Source organism: Pseudophryne corroboree, chromosome 1 (genome assembly GCF_028390025.1).
Source record: "Pseudophryne corroboree isolate aPseCor3 chromosome 1, aPseCor3.hap2, whole genome shotgun sequence".
Taxonomy (NCBI): Eukaryota; Metazoa; Chordata; class Amphibia; order Anura; family Myobatrachidae; genus Pseudophryne; species Pseudophryne corroboree.
This window is the reverse complement of record NC_086444.1, coordinates 982746863-982767011: the sequence shown is the minus strand read 5'-3', so window position 1 is coordinate 982767011 and position 20149 is coordinate 982746863. Positions and strand designations below refer to the sequence as shown.

General features: G+C 46.1%; 1 protein-coding gene across 5 annotated transcripts in view; it reads left to right on the top strand.

Moving 5' to 3' along the window:
- Positions 1–20149, top strand: part of FHIP1A (FHF complex subunit HOOK interacting protein 1A) — a 662899-nt gene that overhangs the window by 371685 nt on the left and 271065 nt on the right. For all 5 annotated transcript variants that reach the window (XM_063920560.1, XM_063920559.1, XM_063920561.1 and 2 more), the window contains one exon: positions 10576–11202. In XM_063920560.1, the coding sequence (XP_063776630.1) occupies positions 10576–11202 (627 nt within the window). The remainder of the gene's footprint in view (positions 1–10575; positions 11203–20149) is intronic.

The following is a 20149-nucleotide window of genomic DNA, read 5'->3' as shown; positions in this document are numbered from 1 at the left end:
AAACTGGAACTAGGTTAGACAACCAAAGCACTGACGCCTTCCTTGCTCAGGCACAGCTTACTTATACCTGCAGCAAGGAAGGGGTTGGCTAGGCAATTATGCAAATCAACAATACAGACAGCAGATTGGTGGAAATGATCAGATGACAAAATCCAAGATGGCTGCGCCCATGCAGACACTTGGAGGGAAGTTTGGTTTGTAATCCATGTGAGAATTGAAACAGTAATGGCGACGCCGGCCACAGGAGACAGGAGACGCCAGACTGACAAGCGCACATTTAACCACGCGGGCACAGCGGAGGCCGCGGCTGATGAAATCACCACTCTGACATTCTGCATGTGGAAACTCAGGAACAGCGGGATCCGGTCCTGGAACGCTGAGCCAGCCTTAGGAGGCATCTGAAGGGTAAGTAATGGCGTCCAGATACCCGGATCGTGACAGGTACAAGCTGGAGTTTCAAGACGTTCCCCCATGCCGATTTTTCAAATCGACCTTGCCAGTTTCTCTTCCAGAAAGAGAGGCAGTAACAGCGGTAATTAAAAAATTATGTCACGATCAGCACATAGTCCTGGTGCCTTTCTCACAACAAGGGGAGGGGTTTTATTCAAGCCTCTTTGTAGTTCCGAAGCCGGACGGCTCGGTCAGACCGATCCTAAACCTAAAAAATCTGAATCTATACTTGAAACGGTTCAAGTTCAAAATGGAATCACTGAGGGCAGTGATTTCCAGTCTGGAGGAGGGGGACTACATGGTGTCAGTAGACATAAAGGATGCTTACCTACATGTTCCTATTTATCCGCCCCACCAGGCTTATCTGAGATTCGCGGTTCAGGATTGCCATTAATAATTGAAGACGTTGCCTTTTGGTCTCTCCACGGCGCCGAGGCTATTCACCAAGGTGATGGCGGAGATGATGGTCCTCCTTCATCAAAAAGGAGTCAGTATAATTCCTTATCTGGACGATCTCCTGATAAATGCGAGATCCAGGGAGCAGTTGCTACAGAACATCACACTCTCCCTGTCCGTACTCCAACAACACGGTTGGATCATAAATTTCCAAAGTCACAGTTGGAACCGACGACAAGATTGTCTTTCCTCGGAATGATTCTGGACACAGAGGTTCAGAGAGTTTTTCTTCCGGTGGAAAAGGCACTAGAAATCCAGAAAATGGTGAAACAGATATTAAAGCCTACAAGTGTGTCGGTCCATCAGTGCATTCGATTGTTGGGAAGGATGGTGGTGGCCTACGAGGCCATACAGTTTGGCAGGTTCCATGCCAGAGTATTCCAGTGGGACCTGTTGGACAAGTGGTCGGGTTCCCACCTACACATGCACCGGAAGATAACCCTGTCGTCAAAAGCCATGATTTCGCTCCTGTGGTGGCTACACAGTTCTCACCTACTATAGGGATGCAGGTTCGGGATTCAGGACTGGCTCCTGGTAACTAGGATGCAAGTCACCGAGGCTGGGGAGCTGTCACTCAGGAGGAAAGCTTCCAAGGAAAATGGTCAAGTCAGGAAACCTGCCTTCACATAAACGTGCTGGAATTGAGAGCCATTTACAACGGCCTTCAACAAGCGGTACATCTTCTGCAAGATCATCCCGTGCAGATCCAGTCGGACAATGTAACAGCAGTTGCATACATAAACAGGCAGGGCGGAACGAAAAGCAGAGCGGCAATGGCAGAGGTGACAAAGATCCTCCTCTGGGCAGAAAGACATGTAAAAGCTCTGTCAGCGATTTTCATTCCGGGAGTAGACAACTGGGAAGCAGACTTCCTCAGCAGACACGATCTCCATCCAGGAGAATGGGGCCTCCACCAAGAAGTCTTCGCAGAGGTGACAAGTCTTTGGGGAGTTCCTCAAGTAGACATGATGGCATCTCGCCTCAACAAGAAGCTTTAGAGATATTGTTCCAGGTCGAGAGACCCACAAGCAATAGCAGTGGATGCGCTGGTGGCCCAGTGGGTGCTCAGGTCGGTGTATGTCTTCCCTCCACTTCAGCTAATCCCAAAAGTTCTCAAGATAAGAAGAACAAGAGTTCGTGCAATCTTCATTGCCCCAGACTGGCCAAGGAGGGCTTGGTATCCGGATCTTCAGGAGTTGCTCATAGAAGACCCTCTGCCTCTTCCTCCTCGAGAGGACCTGCTACAGCAGGGGCCGTGCGTGTATCAAGACTTACCACGGCTACCTTTGACGGCATGGCTATTGAGCGCCGGATCCTAGCCCGAAAGGGTATTCCCAAGGAAGTCATCCCCACTCTTATTCAGGCCAGGAAAGGAGTAATGTCTAAACATTATCACCGTATTTGGAGAAAATATGTGTCTTTGTGTGAATCCAAGAAAGCTTCTGCGGAAGAGTTTCAGTTGGGACGTTTTCTCCATTTTCTACAGGCTGGTGTGGATGCGGGCCTTCGATTGGGTTCAATTAAGGTCCAGATTTCGGCCTTGTCAGTTTTTTTCCAAAGACAATTGGCCTCTCTTCCAGAAGTTCAGACCTTCGTGAAAGGGGTTCTGCACATCCAGCCTCCATTTGTGCCTCCAGTGGCACCATGGGACCTTAATGTGATGTTGCAGTTCCTTCAATCGGATTGGTTTGAACCTCTACAAGAGATAGAGTTGAAGTTTCTCACTTGGAAAGTGGTGATGCTTTTGGCTTTGGCATCCGCAAGGCGGGTGTCTGAATTGGGGGCCTTGTCTCACAAGAGCCCTTACCTGATCTTCCATGAAGATAGGGCAGAGTTGAGAACTCGCCGACATTTTCTTCCTAAGGTGGTTTCATCTTTCCACATAAACCAACCTATTGTGGTGCCAGTGGCTACTGACACATTCACTGAATCAAAGTCTCTGGATGTGGTTAGGGCTTTGAAGATTTATGTAGCTAGAACAGCTAGGATATGGAAAACAGAGGCTCTGTTTGTCCTGTATGCTCCCAACAAAATTGGGTGTCCTGCTTCCAAGCAGACTATTGTGCGCTGGATCAGAGGAACGATTCAGCATGCTTATGCTACGGCTGGATTGCCATTACCTACGTCGGTGAAGGTCCATTCTACTAGGAAGTTGGGCTCATCCTGGGCGGCTGCCCGGGGGGTCTCGGCATTACAACTTTGCCGAGCAGCTACTTGGTCAGGGTCAAACACATTTGCAAAGTTCTACAAGTTTGACACCTTGGCCGATGAGGACCTCAAGTTCGGTCAATCGGTGCTGCAGGGTCATCCGCACACTCCCGCCCGTACTGGAGCTTTGGTATAAACCCCATGGTCATGAAGTGGACCGCAGCATCCTCTAGGACGTATGAGAAAACAGGATTTTAATACCTACCGGTAAATCCTTTTCTCCTAGTCCGTAGAGGATGCTGGGCGCCCGTCCCAGTGCGTACTTTACCTGCAGTTTTGTTTATTAGAGTTACACATGTTGTGTTTTATTAGTTATCAGCATGTTGCTGAAATTGGTTCATGCCTGTTGGCGTGTGTTATGTTGAATGCCATGTTGTGCAGCATGGTTGAGGTGTGAGCTGGTATGTATCTCACCATTAGTATTAAAGTAAATCCTTTCCTCGAAATGTCCGTCTCCCTGGGCACAGTTCCTATAACTGAGGTCTGGAGGAGGGGCATAGAGGGAGGAGCCAGTTCACACCCTTTGAAAAGTCTTAAAGTGCCCATGGCTCCTGCGGAACCGTCTATACCCCATGGTCATGAAGTGGACCCCAGCATCCTCTACGGACTAGGAGAAAAGGATTTACCGGTAGGTATTAAAATCCTGTTTTTTTATATTAAAAAAGTGTTTTTTTTTTTCCTTTTAGACTAATAAAGCCTTTGGGACATGTTTAAAAACAGGTTTTTTACCTAATTCTCATAATTGGGGGGGGGGGGGGGGATTTTCCAGTTAAGTGCTTAAATAAATAGGCTGCATCAGAAATACCCAGCAAAAGCTATCACCAATGATAGATTCATTCTGTAGAATTCCAAACTTTGGCCAAAACACCCACTTGATTACTGCATGTTCTCTTTCCTTATGTGAGATGCTGGGAATTGCATCATTGCTTAGCAAAGGGCATGACTATGCTGACCCTGATGATAATTTTGACACCTCTCCCTTGCACTTTGGACCTCTATGAATAGATTTTAGCTGTAGAACAATTTGAAAAGGGCAAATGTTTGTTTATATTCTATGCCCTCCACCCAGTGGTGGATTTCCCACTAGACACGTGCCTATGGGTGGCACTTGCTGGATGGTGTCACACAAAGATGATGAGGCCCGGTGATTTTTTAAAACATTTTTTTTTTGCCCCACTGACAGGAGTGGGGCATTGGGCAGCAATTTGTAATCTTGGAGCTGATTGTGGGGTGAAGTTAGGGCTGCTTTGGTGGCCTTGAGGCATCCGGACTAGCCCCGAAATGATGGGGGCAGTGACCTGATTGGGGGGGAGGGGTTGGGTAGAAGCTAATAATGTGCATAGGGGCGGCTTGACCCCTAAATCCGCCCCTGCTTCCATCACTGGAATGTTGAACTTGACAACACAACCATTGCCTGAACAACAAGATCTGCTTGATACTAATTAAGGCATAATGGATAAGGAAGCATAGCAATAAATATATTATAAAATATGTATTAGGACAAACCATGTTGCAATATAAGGGGTGCAAAAATATTGATAGTTTTTGCATGCAGGCTAAATACTGCCTGCTTTTGCATAGTTCCCTCAAAATCTCGAAAGCTTTTTTCATACCTATAGTCGCGTAACATCTTGAAGAATCAATAAGTTTCAGAGTAGGTAGGTGAAGAGTAGGTGACCATAACGCTTCCCATCCACTTAGTAAAATTGGCAGAACTGGGAGCATAATGTTGCGAATTTCAGGTCTATGAGAAGAGTAAGGAACCGCAGAGCATCATTTTGGCCCTGTTACCTCTACATAGACCACAATTTGGAGCACTATGCTTTGAGGGGGCCGAGCCTAATGATGATAAGCGCATGGCAACACCCCATCGCAATAAGGTGCATCTCCTCACCGGGCACTCTCCTGGTAAGTGTGGTTTTATTTTTATATTGAAATGTAGAGTTCAGCCATAACATGCCTCTCCCAACTATAAATATCTGAACATTTTAATTCTGCCCCACATGAAGTGTAAAACATTTTTGTCAAGGTGCATTTTTTATTATTTTTTAGTAGGGCTAGGGGAAATAAATGATTATATGCATAAGATTTATTGCATAAAGTTACAGTTCACAATGCCATTACATTTCTAATGCTACCCAAGATGATTGCTGTATTTGTAAACAAATTTTAAATTTTTGGAACCGAGGAGGCACTTTATAACCTTATGTACTGAAGACAGGATGTAGTCAGGATATTGACATTCAAATTGTTGGCACCATAATGTTGACATGGTCTGGATGTTGACATTCAGGATATCGACTTGTTCACAATGTCGACATGTAACAGAGTGTTAGGCTAAAAGAGAAGTGATGACATTCTGAGTATTGGAAATTGCAATGTTGACATTTTGAATAAGTCGATATTCTGAACACATCAGTATGCTGAATGTCAACATTCTGACATTGGCCCTCATCCCGACCCGATCACACGCTGCACTTCCTCGCAGCGGTGCGATCGGGTCTGGAATGCGCATGCGCGGTGTGCGCATTGCACACGCGTGGCATTGCTGGGCAACGACGCTGACTGTGGACAAAACGATCGCAGTGGCGATCGCAAGAAGATTGACTGCAGGAAGGCGTTCCGGGCGTCAACTGAGCGTTGGAGACCTTTTCTGGGAGTGGTAAGAAATACGCAGGCGTGTCCAGGCAAACGGAGGGTGGATGTCTGACGTCAAAGTCGAGCCCATCATCGCTGGATCCGTCGCACAGGGTAAGTATGTCCAGGGCTGGTCTTGTTTTGAGTGAAACTTTTTTAGCATAGCAGGGCTGCACAAGCGATCGCAGCCCTGCTATGCTAAAATACACTCCCCCATAGGCAGAGATTAGTTGATCGCACCAGCAGCAAAAAGTTGCTTGGAGCGATCAACACGGAATGAGGGCCATTGGGCCTAATTCAGACCTGATCGTAGCAGCAAATTTGTTAGCTAATGGGCAGAACCATGTGCACTAGAGGGGGGGTGGGGGGAGATATAACATGTGCAGAGAGAGTGTGGGTTATTTTGTTTCTGTGCAGGGTAAATACTGGCTGCTTTATTTTTACACTGCAATTTAATATTCATTTTTAACACACCCCACCCAAATTTAAACTCTATCTGCACATGTTGTATCTGCCCCCCCCCCCCCTCATGCAGTGCACATGGTTTTGCCCATCTGCTAACAAATTTAATGCTGAATTAGGCCCATTGTCAGCAGTATGGTTTCGACTTAATGAATGTGTACATTCTGAATGTCGATGTAATTTAGCACATCGCAGGAGGGAAACAAGTTATAAGCGTTTGCCAGAAAATAACTTTTGGGAAGAGATTGCAGTTCAGACTTATAGGGGTAGATTCAAATGTTTGAAAAGTCACTTGGGAGTCTGTTTTTCCTATCTAATAGACAGTATAATACAGACACCCAACCGACTTTTCAAACATTTGAATCTCCCCCATAATATGTATAATTCATACGTGTCTTATTATAAATGACTGGCTTTACATTTTGTACTTTGTATATAAACATTATAGGCATGAGGGAGCTTTCCAATGTATATAACACAATATGTGAATGTTTTCAGACGAAGACACCTGTAGGGAATGCATGTAGCCCACTGGGTACCACTGAAAGCAGTGCAGCAGGTGCAATCTCCCATTGCCTTTCAGCTTGGCCTCCATGCCAGCCTGTGAAATAAACCCTGGAAACAGAAGCTTAGTGCTCACTGCTTTTGGCTTTATAGTTTGTGTGTAGTATTTAAAATAGTTCAGAGTGAAATATATATATTTTTTACTCCATATTTTGTAGACACCTTTACCTCCAGTTTGTTACCACAAATGTGGTGGTATTTTATTTGATCGAATATAGATTACAATAACCACAATTGTAATAGCTGTTTGTTCTCTTTCAGCGATAACACCGTAAAATAGTGATATCCAACCTCTGTCCTCAAGGCACACTAACAGTCCAGGGTTTAGTGGTATCCATGCTTGAGCACAGTTGGTTCAGTTGAAATAATTGAGGTACTAATTAAGTCACCTGTGCTCAAGGATGGTTATCCTTAAAACCTGGACTGTTAGTGTGCCTTGAGGACCAAACTTGGGAACCCCTGCCCTAAAATAGTTGTCAGATTAGATTAGAATTCAATGGCATATAAGAACCACTTGGCCATCTAGCCTGCCCTAAACATATATACATATATAACTTGAACAATTGTAAAAATAGAGATCTTTGATATTTCCTGTGAATGCAATGTCAGTACACTCTGACGATTTTCAGTATGTTTACTGGATCATGGGGCTGATCCAGAGGTGGACGCGGCTATAACATAGTCTTTATACCCAGTGCCTGTGCAAAGATACAAAAGCCGCAGGAGGCATCTTGTGTAAATAAATGCCCATTGCCGACTTCTGTGATCCGCTGCTGCGTCTGGGGGTGCAGCATTGGATCCATCTGCGTGAACTTCGGCCATCTAAGTAACCCTCAGTGAAATCATGTTCCAGAGCCAGTAAAGGTGTGTTTCATGCCGCAGCCACTGGCTTCTGTGCATTCAGAAAATGGGGTTGGCACCCTCTTTGCCACCCACAATTGCCAGCATGATGTCAATCCTGCTGTGGCTTTTGGGACACTGCAAGTGACATCGCAGCCCCAGATCTACACATTATCAGTCTGGTAGCTGCTCATGTGCAGATCTGCAAACATTGACCCACTGTGAACAAAATCACCATAGCGTCCACATCTGAATCAGCCCCCATGCACTGTAATGCATCTATGCAGTAGTATTAGTGTCACATGCCTCACATGTTAGGCAGAATTCAGCTCTCCCATTCATCCACCCATGTATGCCTTTCAGAAACATAACTATATCAATGAGGCCCAGTGGAGTAGTATTTGTCACTTGATTTATGCCAGCTCTTACTCGTATCGGTGAGAGACACAATATAAAATCCTCTCTAGATGATATTATGGCTCAACCCTCCTTACACAAATGTCTACCCGCCTCTCTGATCTTTTGGGCCCTGGGCCCTACTCTCCTCATTTGGTATGGGTGGCGTTATTTGTCTGGATTAGGTGCAGGGTGTGCATGCTCTCTGAGGCAATAATTGGATCTCCTCACCTTCCTACTACTTAGTTTTGTCTGCTAAGTATAATGGATTTATCTACTAGACTTTTTAAATGTAAGAAGTCTCTCCTTAAGCACCTCATGAATGTGGCAAGGATAGTTATCGCTTGCCTCTGGAGATCTTCCTCTCTGTGGTTCCTGAGAATTGGTTTGTACATAACCATGGAAGCCCTCACAACCTTAGCCTTAAACAAAAATGTAGAATTCACTGTGGTCTGGTATGTCAGGCTGAGGTTCATAGAATGAGGCATTCATACCTCCCAACATTCAAGAGGGTCTTATCTGGCACCCCTGTTGTGTGTCATGTGGGGGAGGGGGGGGGGGAGGTGGCCGTGCATCACACGATGGATGTGCGCCCGGTGCTCCTGCCCCCAGCCTCTCTCAGCACTGTTCAGCGGAGCAGCTACTGTTAACCTACTGATGCGGTGCAGTCATTTTTATACCATGAACCCACACTGCTGTCTTATCTAGTTCCAGTTGTTTGGGCTTTGGTTGCTAATTGTGTGACTTATAGATGCATTATTTACATTTTATTATTAATCTTAAGATACTATAAATGAAATAGTATATGGGGTTCTTCCAGTTCCATAAACTTTTTTTATTTGAATAGTTATCTATTGTTATTGACTGTGCTTTAATTAATTATAAATGACTTACATGGGCAGAGTCTATGAAGTAACTTTGGGGGTCATTTAGACCAGATCGCTGTTGGGCAAATTCGCAAGGTGGCCGGTTATCGATCGACTGCGCATGCGTACAGATCATTTTGCGCACGTGTGAGGCCAAACTGTGAAAAAATCCTGCGTCTTTTCTGATCGCTAGGTGCATGCAAGTTGATTGACAGGAATCGGACGTTTGGGGGTGGTAACCGCCCATTTTCTGGGAGTGTCAGTAAAAACGCAGGCGTTCAGGAAGAGTGTGTGACGTCAGCTCCGGCCCCGAACAGCCTGTTTCTATAGATTTGCAGCTGACCGGCGTGTGCAACGTTTTTCGCACGGCGTACGCAGATTTTCACTCTGTCTCGGTGGCGACTATGGGACCGCAAACATCTGCATCTGAGAGATCAGGTCTGAATAAGGCCCTTTGTACAGTGTGCGAATGGGCAGATATCAGGAAAACTTGCGTACATCAATGGGCAATGTTTTCCTACCTACATACAGTTTGATGGATTGCTGTTAATTGAATCTGCCCCATAGAATGTTACGAACTGCAAGAGTAAGTTGACTTAATAGTGAATACAGGCCCTCATTCCGAGTTGTTCGCTCGTTATTTTCCTTCGCATCGGTGCGATTTTCCGCTAGCTGCGCATGCGCAATGTTCGCACTGCGGCTGCGCCAAGTAAATTTGCTAAGAAGTTTGGTATTTTACTCACGGCATTACGAGGTTTTTTCTTCGTTCTGCTGATCGTAGTGTGATTGACAGGAAGTGGGTGTTTCTAGGCGGAAACTGGCCGTTTTATGGGAGTGTGTGAAAAAACGCTGCCGTTTCTGGGAAAAACGCGGGAATGGCTGGAGAAACGGGGGAGTGTCTGGGCGAACGCTGGGTGTGTTTGTGACGTCAAACCAGGAACGACAAGCACTGAACTGGTCGCACTGGCAGAGTAAGTCTCGAGCTACTCAGAAACTGCAAAGAAAAATCTTTTCGCAATATTGCGAATACTTCGTTCACAATTCTGCTAAGCTAAGATTCACTCCCAGAGGGCGGCGGCTTAGCGTGTGCACTGCTGCGAAAAGCGGCTAGCGAGCGAACAACTCGGAATGAGGGCCACAGTACCGTCTCCCTGCATTTCATTGATTTGCTGGTAATATGAAAATGCAGTTATACATAACAAAGAAATGAAAGAATGACTGCTGGTAATAAATATAAGGTAGCATGTGTGTGGGAGGTTGGGTAATGTGTTTTTTTTTTTTTATACTCTAAAAAAAATCTGAAGACATCTGTGTCTAGTGTAGCTCATTGGTAGACTTAACATTCTAAACAAATGTTTTGCATCTCTGGGACTATTTGGCTCCTGTTCATCAATTGGCAAAATACTGCAAAATGAACATTTACATCATCTTGATTGCACAGTGGTGCTATTATGTGATCACTGAGAGTGGTTCGAATTAAGCTTCATTAAGGTTATTGCTCATTCAGAAACACGCTTTTTTTGTTTCTCTGCTGAAAGCTGATGTTTAAATTGCATTCCACTGTATAAGCCCTTACTAATCAGATTGTCATCATTATACAGTATGTTATTATTATAAACACTTGTGAAATGTTAAATAACTGTACTGATTGTAGTTTGGTATTTATATCATTATTATTGTTGTTGTTTTCCATTAGGTTCAGCGTATTTTGGAAAAGCACGATCCTTTTAAGAACGCTAATGCCAGATATGGATCTATTTCTCCAGATGAAGTAAGCGCTGTACAGAATTATGTGGAACACATGATCTTGCTTTTAATCGAAGAGCAGGTGGAAGATGCCGCCATGGGACCTATTCTGGAGTTTGTTGTGTCGGAGAATATTATGGAGAAATTGTTTCTGTGGAGTCTCAGGAGAGAATTTACAGATGAGACAAAATTTGAGCAGCTGAAGATGTATGAGTTACTGGTTACTCAGTCTCACCAGCCTTTACTACATCACAAGCCTATTTTAAAGCCATTGATGATGCTCTTAAGTACTTGCTCAACAACGTCAACTCCAAGTGTGGAGACAGAACTAGTTGTCCTGCTTAACCAGCTCTGTTCAATCCTTGCCAAAGATCCATCTGTCTTAGAACTGTTTTTCCACACAAGCGAAGACCAGGGAGCTGCCAATTTCCTTATATTCTCCTTGCTGATCCCCTTTATCCATCGAGAAGGCACTGTGGGACAACAGGCCCGGGATGCTTTGCTCTTCATCATGTCTTTGTCAGCTGAGAATAATATGGTTGCTAAACACATAGTTGAGAGCACTTACTTCTGTCCAGTGAGTTTTGAATTCTTTATCATTTTATTCATACTGTTAGCATCGGGATCAGTACTAAATGCCGGTGGTCGGAATCCCGGCGGTCGAAATACCGACACCGGAATCCCGACCACACAATCCCGACAGGGGTGGCGAGCGGAACGCAGCCCCTTGCGGGCTCGCTTCGCTCGCCACGCTGCGGGCACGGTGCCTCGCTACGCTCGGCACACTATTATATTCTCCCTCTATGGGTGTAGTGGACACCCACGGAGGGAGAATATGTAGGGATTGCGGCGGTCGGGATTCCGGCGTCGGTATTTCGACCGCCGGGATTCCGTCCGGCGGCATCTTGACCGGATCCCTTAGCATCTGTTACCTTGTCTTTGCATTGCTTTGATATGTTTTCATTTCGACATTACATTACATTTTCGACATTACATTACATTTTTGACATTACATTGCAATGAATCTCAAAAGGAAACACTTACAAAACAAAAGGAAATGCTTAAAAGTATATAGCTCACTATGCTGCAGCAAACTTTGAGAACATGCTTGTAATATTATTAGTGGCAGTTTTAGGTGCTGGCTAGCAGGGCGTGGCCAAAATCACCCCGCCAGCTCCATCTGATTTGCATGCGCCTGCCCGGTGCATGTGCCACACTGGCCATCTCCTGCTGCCTACCCTTTGCTGGTGGCTTCCCACTACTCACTTCCACTCAGCTTCATGATGGACGGGAGGGAGGTATGAACTGCCCACAGTTGGAAGTAGGAGAGATTGTCAGCCGCGGCCAGACCCAGAGAGCTGATGAGTGACGGGGACACAGGCAGCACACACGCACACACACACACACACACACACACACACACACACACACACACACACACACACACACACACACTCTCTCTCTCTATAGAGGGGCTCTACTTGGCATAACGTATATAAGAGGCTCTACCTGGCGTAGCGTGTGTAAGGGGCTCTAGCTGGTGTAACGTGTGTAAAAGGTGCTCTACCTGGGGTAATGTGTATAAGGGGCTCTGCTCTACTGCGGTGTAATGCATATAAGGGGCTCTAGCATGGCATAATGGCCCAAATGTATTAAGCCTTAAAAAGTGATAAAGTGGAGAGTGATAAAGAGTGATAAAGTACCAGCCAATCAGCTTTTTAACTGCCATGTTTCAGTATGTGTTTTAAAAATGACAGGAGCTGATGGTACTTTATCACTTTATCACTCTCCACTTTATCACTTTTTAAGACCTAATACATTTGGGCCAATGTGTATAAGGGGTACTACTGTGTGGTGTAATGTGATTGACGGACACTACTGTGCGGTGTAATGTGAATTGGTACCATTCTGTAGCCACTGCCTTTCCCCATGAAGCCACGCACCTATATTTTTGCCGTGCACTGTCCCTATTTTTAATTGGGGGGCACAAAAGTAAACGTTCGCCCTGGGTGCCACAAGGTCTAGAACCGGCCACAAATACTATGGATAATGAATAATAAAGGGGTAATTAAACTGTTGATCGGGATTTGTATTAATTCCTGTGACAGATGCTTTTTTGCACCAGAATGCATGGGACTAACTGCATTAAGTAGCTGCTAAATGCCGAGCATGCTGCAGTTCAGGAAGCGGCACTCGAAGCTATCACCTAAGTTCTATATTAAGCTGATTTCTGTCCCACAGCCACCCATGATAAATGCAGCCTTGAGGCTGGTCATGCGAACAATTGAATAACTCCTGGGCTCTGTAGATGACGGTTAAATTTATGAGCAAAAATGTAATGTTTCTCCTTGCAATTTAAGCTGTCCGTCGCACTCTCCTAGGAAACCTGTTCTACAGTATAGACACTGAGGCTTCCATGGATTCTACAGCCAATTAGCATTTCAGAGATTTTGACTTTGCCAGTGGAATTACTCTTGGTACTGAAGACCAGGCCAATGAGTGTAAAAGGTGTGGACTGAAAGACTATAACACCAGCATTAGTAATCCACACATCTATCTGTGTGCTGTGTGTTAACTGGGAGCTGATCTCACTCAGATCCATCCAAAGCCAAAAAAGTCCAATCCATGCTTTGTTACCATTGGTTCTATATGCACAAACAATGATATATTGGCGAGCTAAGCTGATTCATGCTAGACCACTTTCTGACAACCAGTAAAAGTAGCAGAGATATGTACTATACTACTATCTAAAGACTAAATCTTGACCAAAAGGGTTGCCCAATGTGTACTGAGGTTTTTGCAGGTCTCTAACAATAAAAGGGCAAAAACACTAATACCCTTCAGGGCACAAACAATGGCCATGACCACTAAATACAAGAGAATATACTGTGGGTTTATTACACAGTCTGGATAATCAGCTGGTTCAGGAATCTTTATTGTTACAAAAAAAGGGTTCCCTAACTATCTGGGACTCAGGGGCAGATTTATTAAGCCTGGTGAAGTGTTAAAGTACCAGCCAATCAGCCCCTAACTACCATGTAACAGGCTGAGTTTGAAAAATGACAGGAGCTGACTGGCTGGAACTTTATCTCCGTCCACTTTATCACTTCACCAGGCTTAATAAATCTGCCTCTCTCTGACCTCTGGGAGAGGTTCACTTAGTGTGATCTGAATCTAGGGGGGATGAATGGTGTGCAGTATTAAACACAAATGATAGTCACTATGAAATAAGGTCATGTAGTTTACCATGTGCAATGGCCCAGCCAACCAACAAATGACATATTCCTGGATGATATCCTCATTTTCTCTATCGTCCTAAGTGGATGCTGGGGTTCCTGAAAGGACCATGGGGAATAGCGGCTCCGCAGGAGACAGGGCACAAAAAAGTAAAGCTTTACTAGGTCAGGTGGTGTGCACTGGCTCCTCCCCCTATGACCCTCCTCCAGACTCCAGTTAGATTTTGTGCCCGAACGAGAAGGGTGCAATCTAGGTGGCTCTCCTAAAGAGCTGCTTAGAGAAAGTTTAGTTTAGGTTTTTTTACTTTACAGTGAGTCCTGCTGGCAACAGGATCACTGCAACGAGGGACTTAGGGGAGAAGTAGTAAACTCACCTGCGTGCAGAGTGGATTTGCTGCTTGGCTACTGGACACCATTAGCTCCAGAGGGATCGAACACAGGCCCAGCCATGGAGTCCGGTCCCGGAGCCGCGCCGCCGACCCCCTTGCAGATGCTGAAGCGTGAAGAGGTCCAGAAACCGGCGGCTGAAGACTCCTCAGTCTTCATAAGGTAGCGCACAGCACTGCAGCTGTGCGCCATTTTCCTCTCAGCACACTTCACACGGCAGTCACTGAGGGTGCAGAGCGCTGGGGGGGGGCGCTCTGAGAGGCAAATAAAAACCTTATAAAAGGCTAAAAATACCTCACATATAGCCCACAGGGGCTATATGGAGATATTTAACCCCTGCCTGACTAAAATAATAGCGGGAGAAGAACCCGCCGTGAAAGGGGCGGGGCCTATCTCCTCAGCACACGGCGCCATTTTCTGTCACAGCTCCGCTGGTCAGGACGGCTCCCAGGTCTCTCCCCTGCACTGCACTACAGAAACAGGGTAAAACAGAGAGGGGGGGCACATTAATGGCTATATATTGTATATATTAAAGCAGCTATAAGGGAGCACTTAATTATAAGGCTATCCCTGTTATATATAGCGCTTTTTGGTGTGTGCTGGCAGACTCTCCCTCTGTCTCCCCAAAAGGGCTAGTGGGTCCTGTCTTCATTAGAGCATTCCCTGTGTGTTTGCTGTGTGTGTCGGTACGTGGTGTCGACATGTATGAGGACGATATTGGTGTGGAGGCGGAGCAATTGCCAAATATGCAGATGTCACCCCCCAGGGGGTCGACACCAGAATGGATGCCTTTATTTGTGGAATTACGTGATAGTTTATCTTCACTTAAACAGTCGGTTGAGGACATGAGGCGGCCGGACAATCAATTAATGCCTGTCCAGGCGCCTCAAACACCGTCAGGGGCTGTAAAACGCCCTTTGCCTCAGTCGGTCGACACAGACCCAGACACAGGCACTGATTCTAGTGACGACGGTGGAAATTCAAACGTATTTTCCAGTAGGGCCACACGTTATATGATTTTGGCAATGAAGGAGACGTTACATTTAGCTGATACTACAGATACCGTAAAACAGGGTATTATGTATGGTGTGAAAAAACTACCAACAGTTTTTCCTGAATCAGAAGAGTTAAATGACGTGTGTGATGAAGCGTGGGTTGCTCCTGATAGAAAGTTGATAATTTCAAAAAAATTATTGGCATTATACCCTTTCCCGCCAGAGGTTAGGGCGCGCTGGGAAACACCCCCTAAGGTGGACAAGGCGCTCACACGCTTATCTAAACAAGTGGCGTTACCCTCTCCTGAGACGGCCGCACTTAAGGATCCATCAGATAGGAGGATGGAAGTTATTCAAAAGAGTATATACACACATGCAGGTGTTATACTACGACCAGCTATAGCAACTGCCTGGATGTGCAGTGCTGGAGTAGTTTGGTCAGAATCCCTGATTGAAAATATTGATACCCTAGATAGGGACAAGGTTTTGCTGTCGTTAGAACAAATAAAGGATGCATTTATCTATATGCGTGATGCACAGAGAGATATCTGCACACTGGCATCTCGGGTGAGTGCTATGTCCATTTCAGCCAGAAGAGCCTTATGGACACGACAGTGGACAGGTGATGCGGATTCAAAACGTCATATGGAAGTTTTGCCGTATAAAGGGGAGGAGTTATTTGGAGTCGGTCTATCAGACTTGGTGGCCACGGCTACTGCCGGGAAATCCACCTTTTTACCTCAAGTCACTCCCCAACAGAAAAAGGCACCGACCTTTCAACCGCAGCCCTTTCGCTCCTACAAAAATAAGAGAGCAAAGGGCTTGTCGTACCTGCCACGAGGCAGAGGCAGAGGGAAGAGACACCAACAGGCAGCTCCTTCCCAGGAACAGAAGCCCTCCCCGGCTCCTGCAAAAACCTCAGCATGACGCTGGGGCCTCTCAAGCGGACTCGGGGACAGTGGGCGGCCGTCTCAAAAATTACAGCGCGCAGTGGGCTCACTCGCAGGTAGACCCCTGGATCCTGCAGATAATATCTCAGGGGTACAGGTTGGAATTAGAGACGGATCCTCCTCATCGTTTCCTGAAGTCTGCGTTACCAACCGTCTCGTCCGAAAGGGAGATGGTTTTGGACGCCATTCACAAGCTGTACTCTCAGCAGGTGATAGTCAAAGTACCCCTCTTACAACAAGGAAAGGGGTATTATTCCACTCTATTTGTGGTACCGAAGCCGGATGGCTCGGTAAGGCCTATTCTAAATCTAAAGTCCTTGAACATCTACATAAAAAAGTTCAAGTTCAAGATGGAGTCACTCAGAGCAGTGATAGCGAACCTGGAAGAAGGGGACTTTATGGTATCCTTGGACATCAAGGATGCGTATCTCCACGTTCCGATTTACCCCGCACACCAGGGGTACCTCAGGTTCGTTGTTCAAAACTGTCACTATCAGTTTCAGACGCTGCCGTTCGGATTGTCCACGGCGCCTCGGGTCTTTACCAAGGTAATGGCCGAGATGATGATTCTTCTTCGAAGAAAAGGCGTATTAGTTATCCCATACTTGGACGATCTCCTGATAAGGGCAAGGTCCAGAGAACAGCTGGAGACAGGATTAGCACTATCTCAAGAGGTGCTAAGACAACACGGGTGGATTCTGAATATTCCAAAATCCCAATTAATCCCGACAACTCGTCTGCTGTTCCTAGGAATGATTCTGGACACGGTCCAGAAAAAGGTTTTCCTTCCCGAGGAAAAAGCCAAGGAGTTATCCGACCTGGTCAGGAACCTCCTAAAACCAGGAAAGGTGTCAGTACATCAATGCACAAGAGTCCTGGGAAAAATGGTGGCTTCTTACGAAGCAATTCCATTCGGCAGATTCCATGCAAGAATATTCCAAAGGGATCTGTTGGACAAATGGTCAGGGTCGCATCTGCAGATGCACCTGCGAATAACCCTGTCACCAAAGACAAGGGTGTCACTTCTGTGGTGGTTGCAGAAGGCTCACCTATTAGAAGGCCGCAGATTCGGCATTCAGGATTGGATCCTGGTGACCACGGACGCCAGCCTGAGAGGCTGGGGAGCAGTCACACAAGGAAGAAACTTCCAGGGAGTATGGACGAGCCTGGAAAAGTCTCTTCACATAAACATTCTGGAACTAAGAGCAATCTACAATGCTCTAAGCCAGGCGGAACTTCTCCTGCAAGGGAAGCCGGTGTTGATTCAGTCGGACAACATCACGGCGGTCGCCCATGTAAACAGGCAGGGCGGCACAAGAAGCAGGAGTGCAATGGCAGAAGCTGCCAAGATTCTTCGCTGGGCGGAGAATCACGTGATAGCACTGTCAGCAGTGTTCATCCCGGGCGTGGACAACTGGGAAGCAGACTTCCTCAGCAGACACGATCTTCATCCGGGAGAGTGGGGTCTACATCCAGAGGTCTTCAACATGTTAATAGACCGTTGGGAAAGACCAATTGTAGACATGATGGCGTCTCGCCTCAACAAGAAACTGGACAAATATTGCGCCAGGTCAAGAGATCCACAGGCAATAGCTGGGGACGCACTGGTAACTCCTTGGGTGTACCAGTCAGTGTATGTGTTTCCTCCTCTGCCGCTCATACCAAAGGTATTGAAGATCATACGGCAAAGAAGAGTAAGAACAATACTAGTGGTTCCGGATTGGCCGAGAAGAACTTGGTACCCGGAACTTCAAGAGATGCTCACGGACGAACCGTGGCCTCTACCTCTGAGAAGGGACCTGCTACAGCAGGGTCCCTGTCTCTTTCAAGACTTACCGCGGCTGCGTTTGACGGCATGGCGGTTGAACGCCAGATCCTAAAAGGGAAAGGCATTCCAGAAGAAGTCATTCCTACCTTGATTAAGGCACGGAAGGAAGTCACCGTGAAACATTATCACCGCATTTGGCGAAAATATGTTGCGTGGTGCGAGGATCGGAGTGTTCCGACGGAGGAATTTCAACTGGGTCGTTTCCTACATTTCCTACAATCAGGATTGTCTATGGGTCTCAAATTGGGATCCATTAAGGTTCAAATTTCGGCCCTGTCAATATTCTTCCAAAAAGAATTGGCCTCTGTCCCTGAGGTCCAGACTTTTGTCAAAGGAGTACTGCATATACAGCCTCCTGTGGTGCCTCCGGTGGCACCGTGGGATCTAAATGTAGTTTTAGATTTCCTCAAATCCCATTGGTTTGAACCATTGAAAAAGGTGGATTTGAAATATCTCACATGGAAAGTGACTATGTTACTGGCCCTGGCTTCTGCCAGGAGAGTATCTGAATTGGCGGCTTTATCTTATAAAAGCCCTTATCTAATCTTCCATTCGGATAGGGCAGAACTGCGGACTCGTCCGCATTTTCTCCCTAAAGTGGTATCAGCATTTCATCTGAACCAACCTATTGTGGTGCCTGCGGCCACTAGCGACTTGGAGGACTCCAAGTTGTTGGACGTTGTCAGAGCTTTAAAAATATACATTTCAAGGACGGCTGGAGTCAGAAAATCTGACTCGCTGTTTATACTGTATGCACCCAACAAGTTGGGCGCACCTGCTTCTAAGCAGTCGATTGCTCGTTGGATTTGTAACACAATTCAACTTGCACATTCTGTGGCAGGCCTGCCACAGCCTAAAACTGTAAAAGCCCACTCCACAAGGAAGGTGGGCTCATCTTGGGCGGCTGCCCGAGGGGTCTCGGCATTACAACTCTGCCGAGCAGCTACGTGGTCGGGGGAGAACACGTTTGTAAAATTTTACAAATTTGATACCCTGGCAAAGGAGGACCTGGAGTTCTCTCATTCGGTGCTGCAGAGTCATCCGCACTCTCCCGCCCGTTTGGGAGCTTTGGTATAATCCCCATGGTCCTTTCAGGAACCCCAGCATCCACTTAGGACGATAGAGAAAATAAGAATTTACTTACTGATAATTCTATTTCTCGGAGTCCGTAGTGGATGCTGGGCGCCCATCCCAAGTGCGGATTATCTGCAATACTTGTACATAGTTATTGTTAACTAATTCGGGTTATTGTTAAGGAGCCATCTTTAAGAGGCCCTTTCTGTTATCATACTGTTAACTGGGTTTAGATCACAAGTTGTACGGTGTGATTGGTGTGGCTGGTATGAGTCTTACCCGGGATTCAAAATGCCTCCCTTATTGTGTATGCTCGTCCGGGCACAGTACCTAACTGGAGTCTGGAGGAGGGTCATAGGGGGAGGAGCCAGTGCACACCACCTGACCTAGTAAAGCTTTACTTTTTTGTGCCCTGTCTCCTGCGGAGCCGCTATTCCCCATGGTCCTTTCAGGAACCCCAGCATCCACTACGGACTCCGAGAAATAGAATTATCGGTAAGTAAATTCTTATTTTCTTTAACATGCTTGAGAAATATCATGAAAACTTAGCAAAGGAATTGCAGATGCTTTTGGTCAATCAACTATTTGCCTAGATCAGTGGTTTCCAAACTTTTTTGAATCACGGCGACCTAGAGTATCAGAATTTTTTTCACGGCGCCCCTAGGCCAAAAATTTCTTGTTGAGAAATTTAGAAAGAAATATTTATTTAGGTAAATTGTATTTATATGTCATCCTTAAGCTCAATTGTGTGGTGAGGGACAAGATTTGCTTCTGTTTGTCCCCATATTGTATGACTGACAGCCACCAGCACTAGTTTTGCATATTATATTGACCATAAATAATTTGAATTGGTCCTTGACCACCAATCCAAGGCACCCCTGCAAGTGTCCCAAGGCACCCCAGGGAGCCACGGCACACAGTTTGGGAACCACTGGCCTAGATGGAGAAGCCCCTCAGCCAGTCTACAGTGATATTTCTGTAACACACTGTTCAATGCAGGGCATAGAATGCAGAGTGAGAAGCTCTTAACTGTGCTTGAATTATCTGTGTCCAG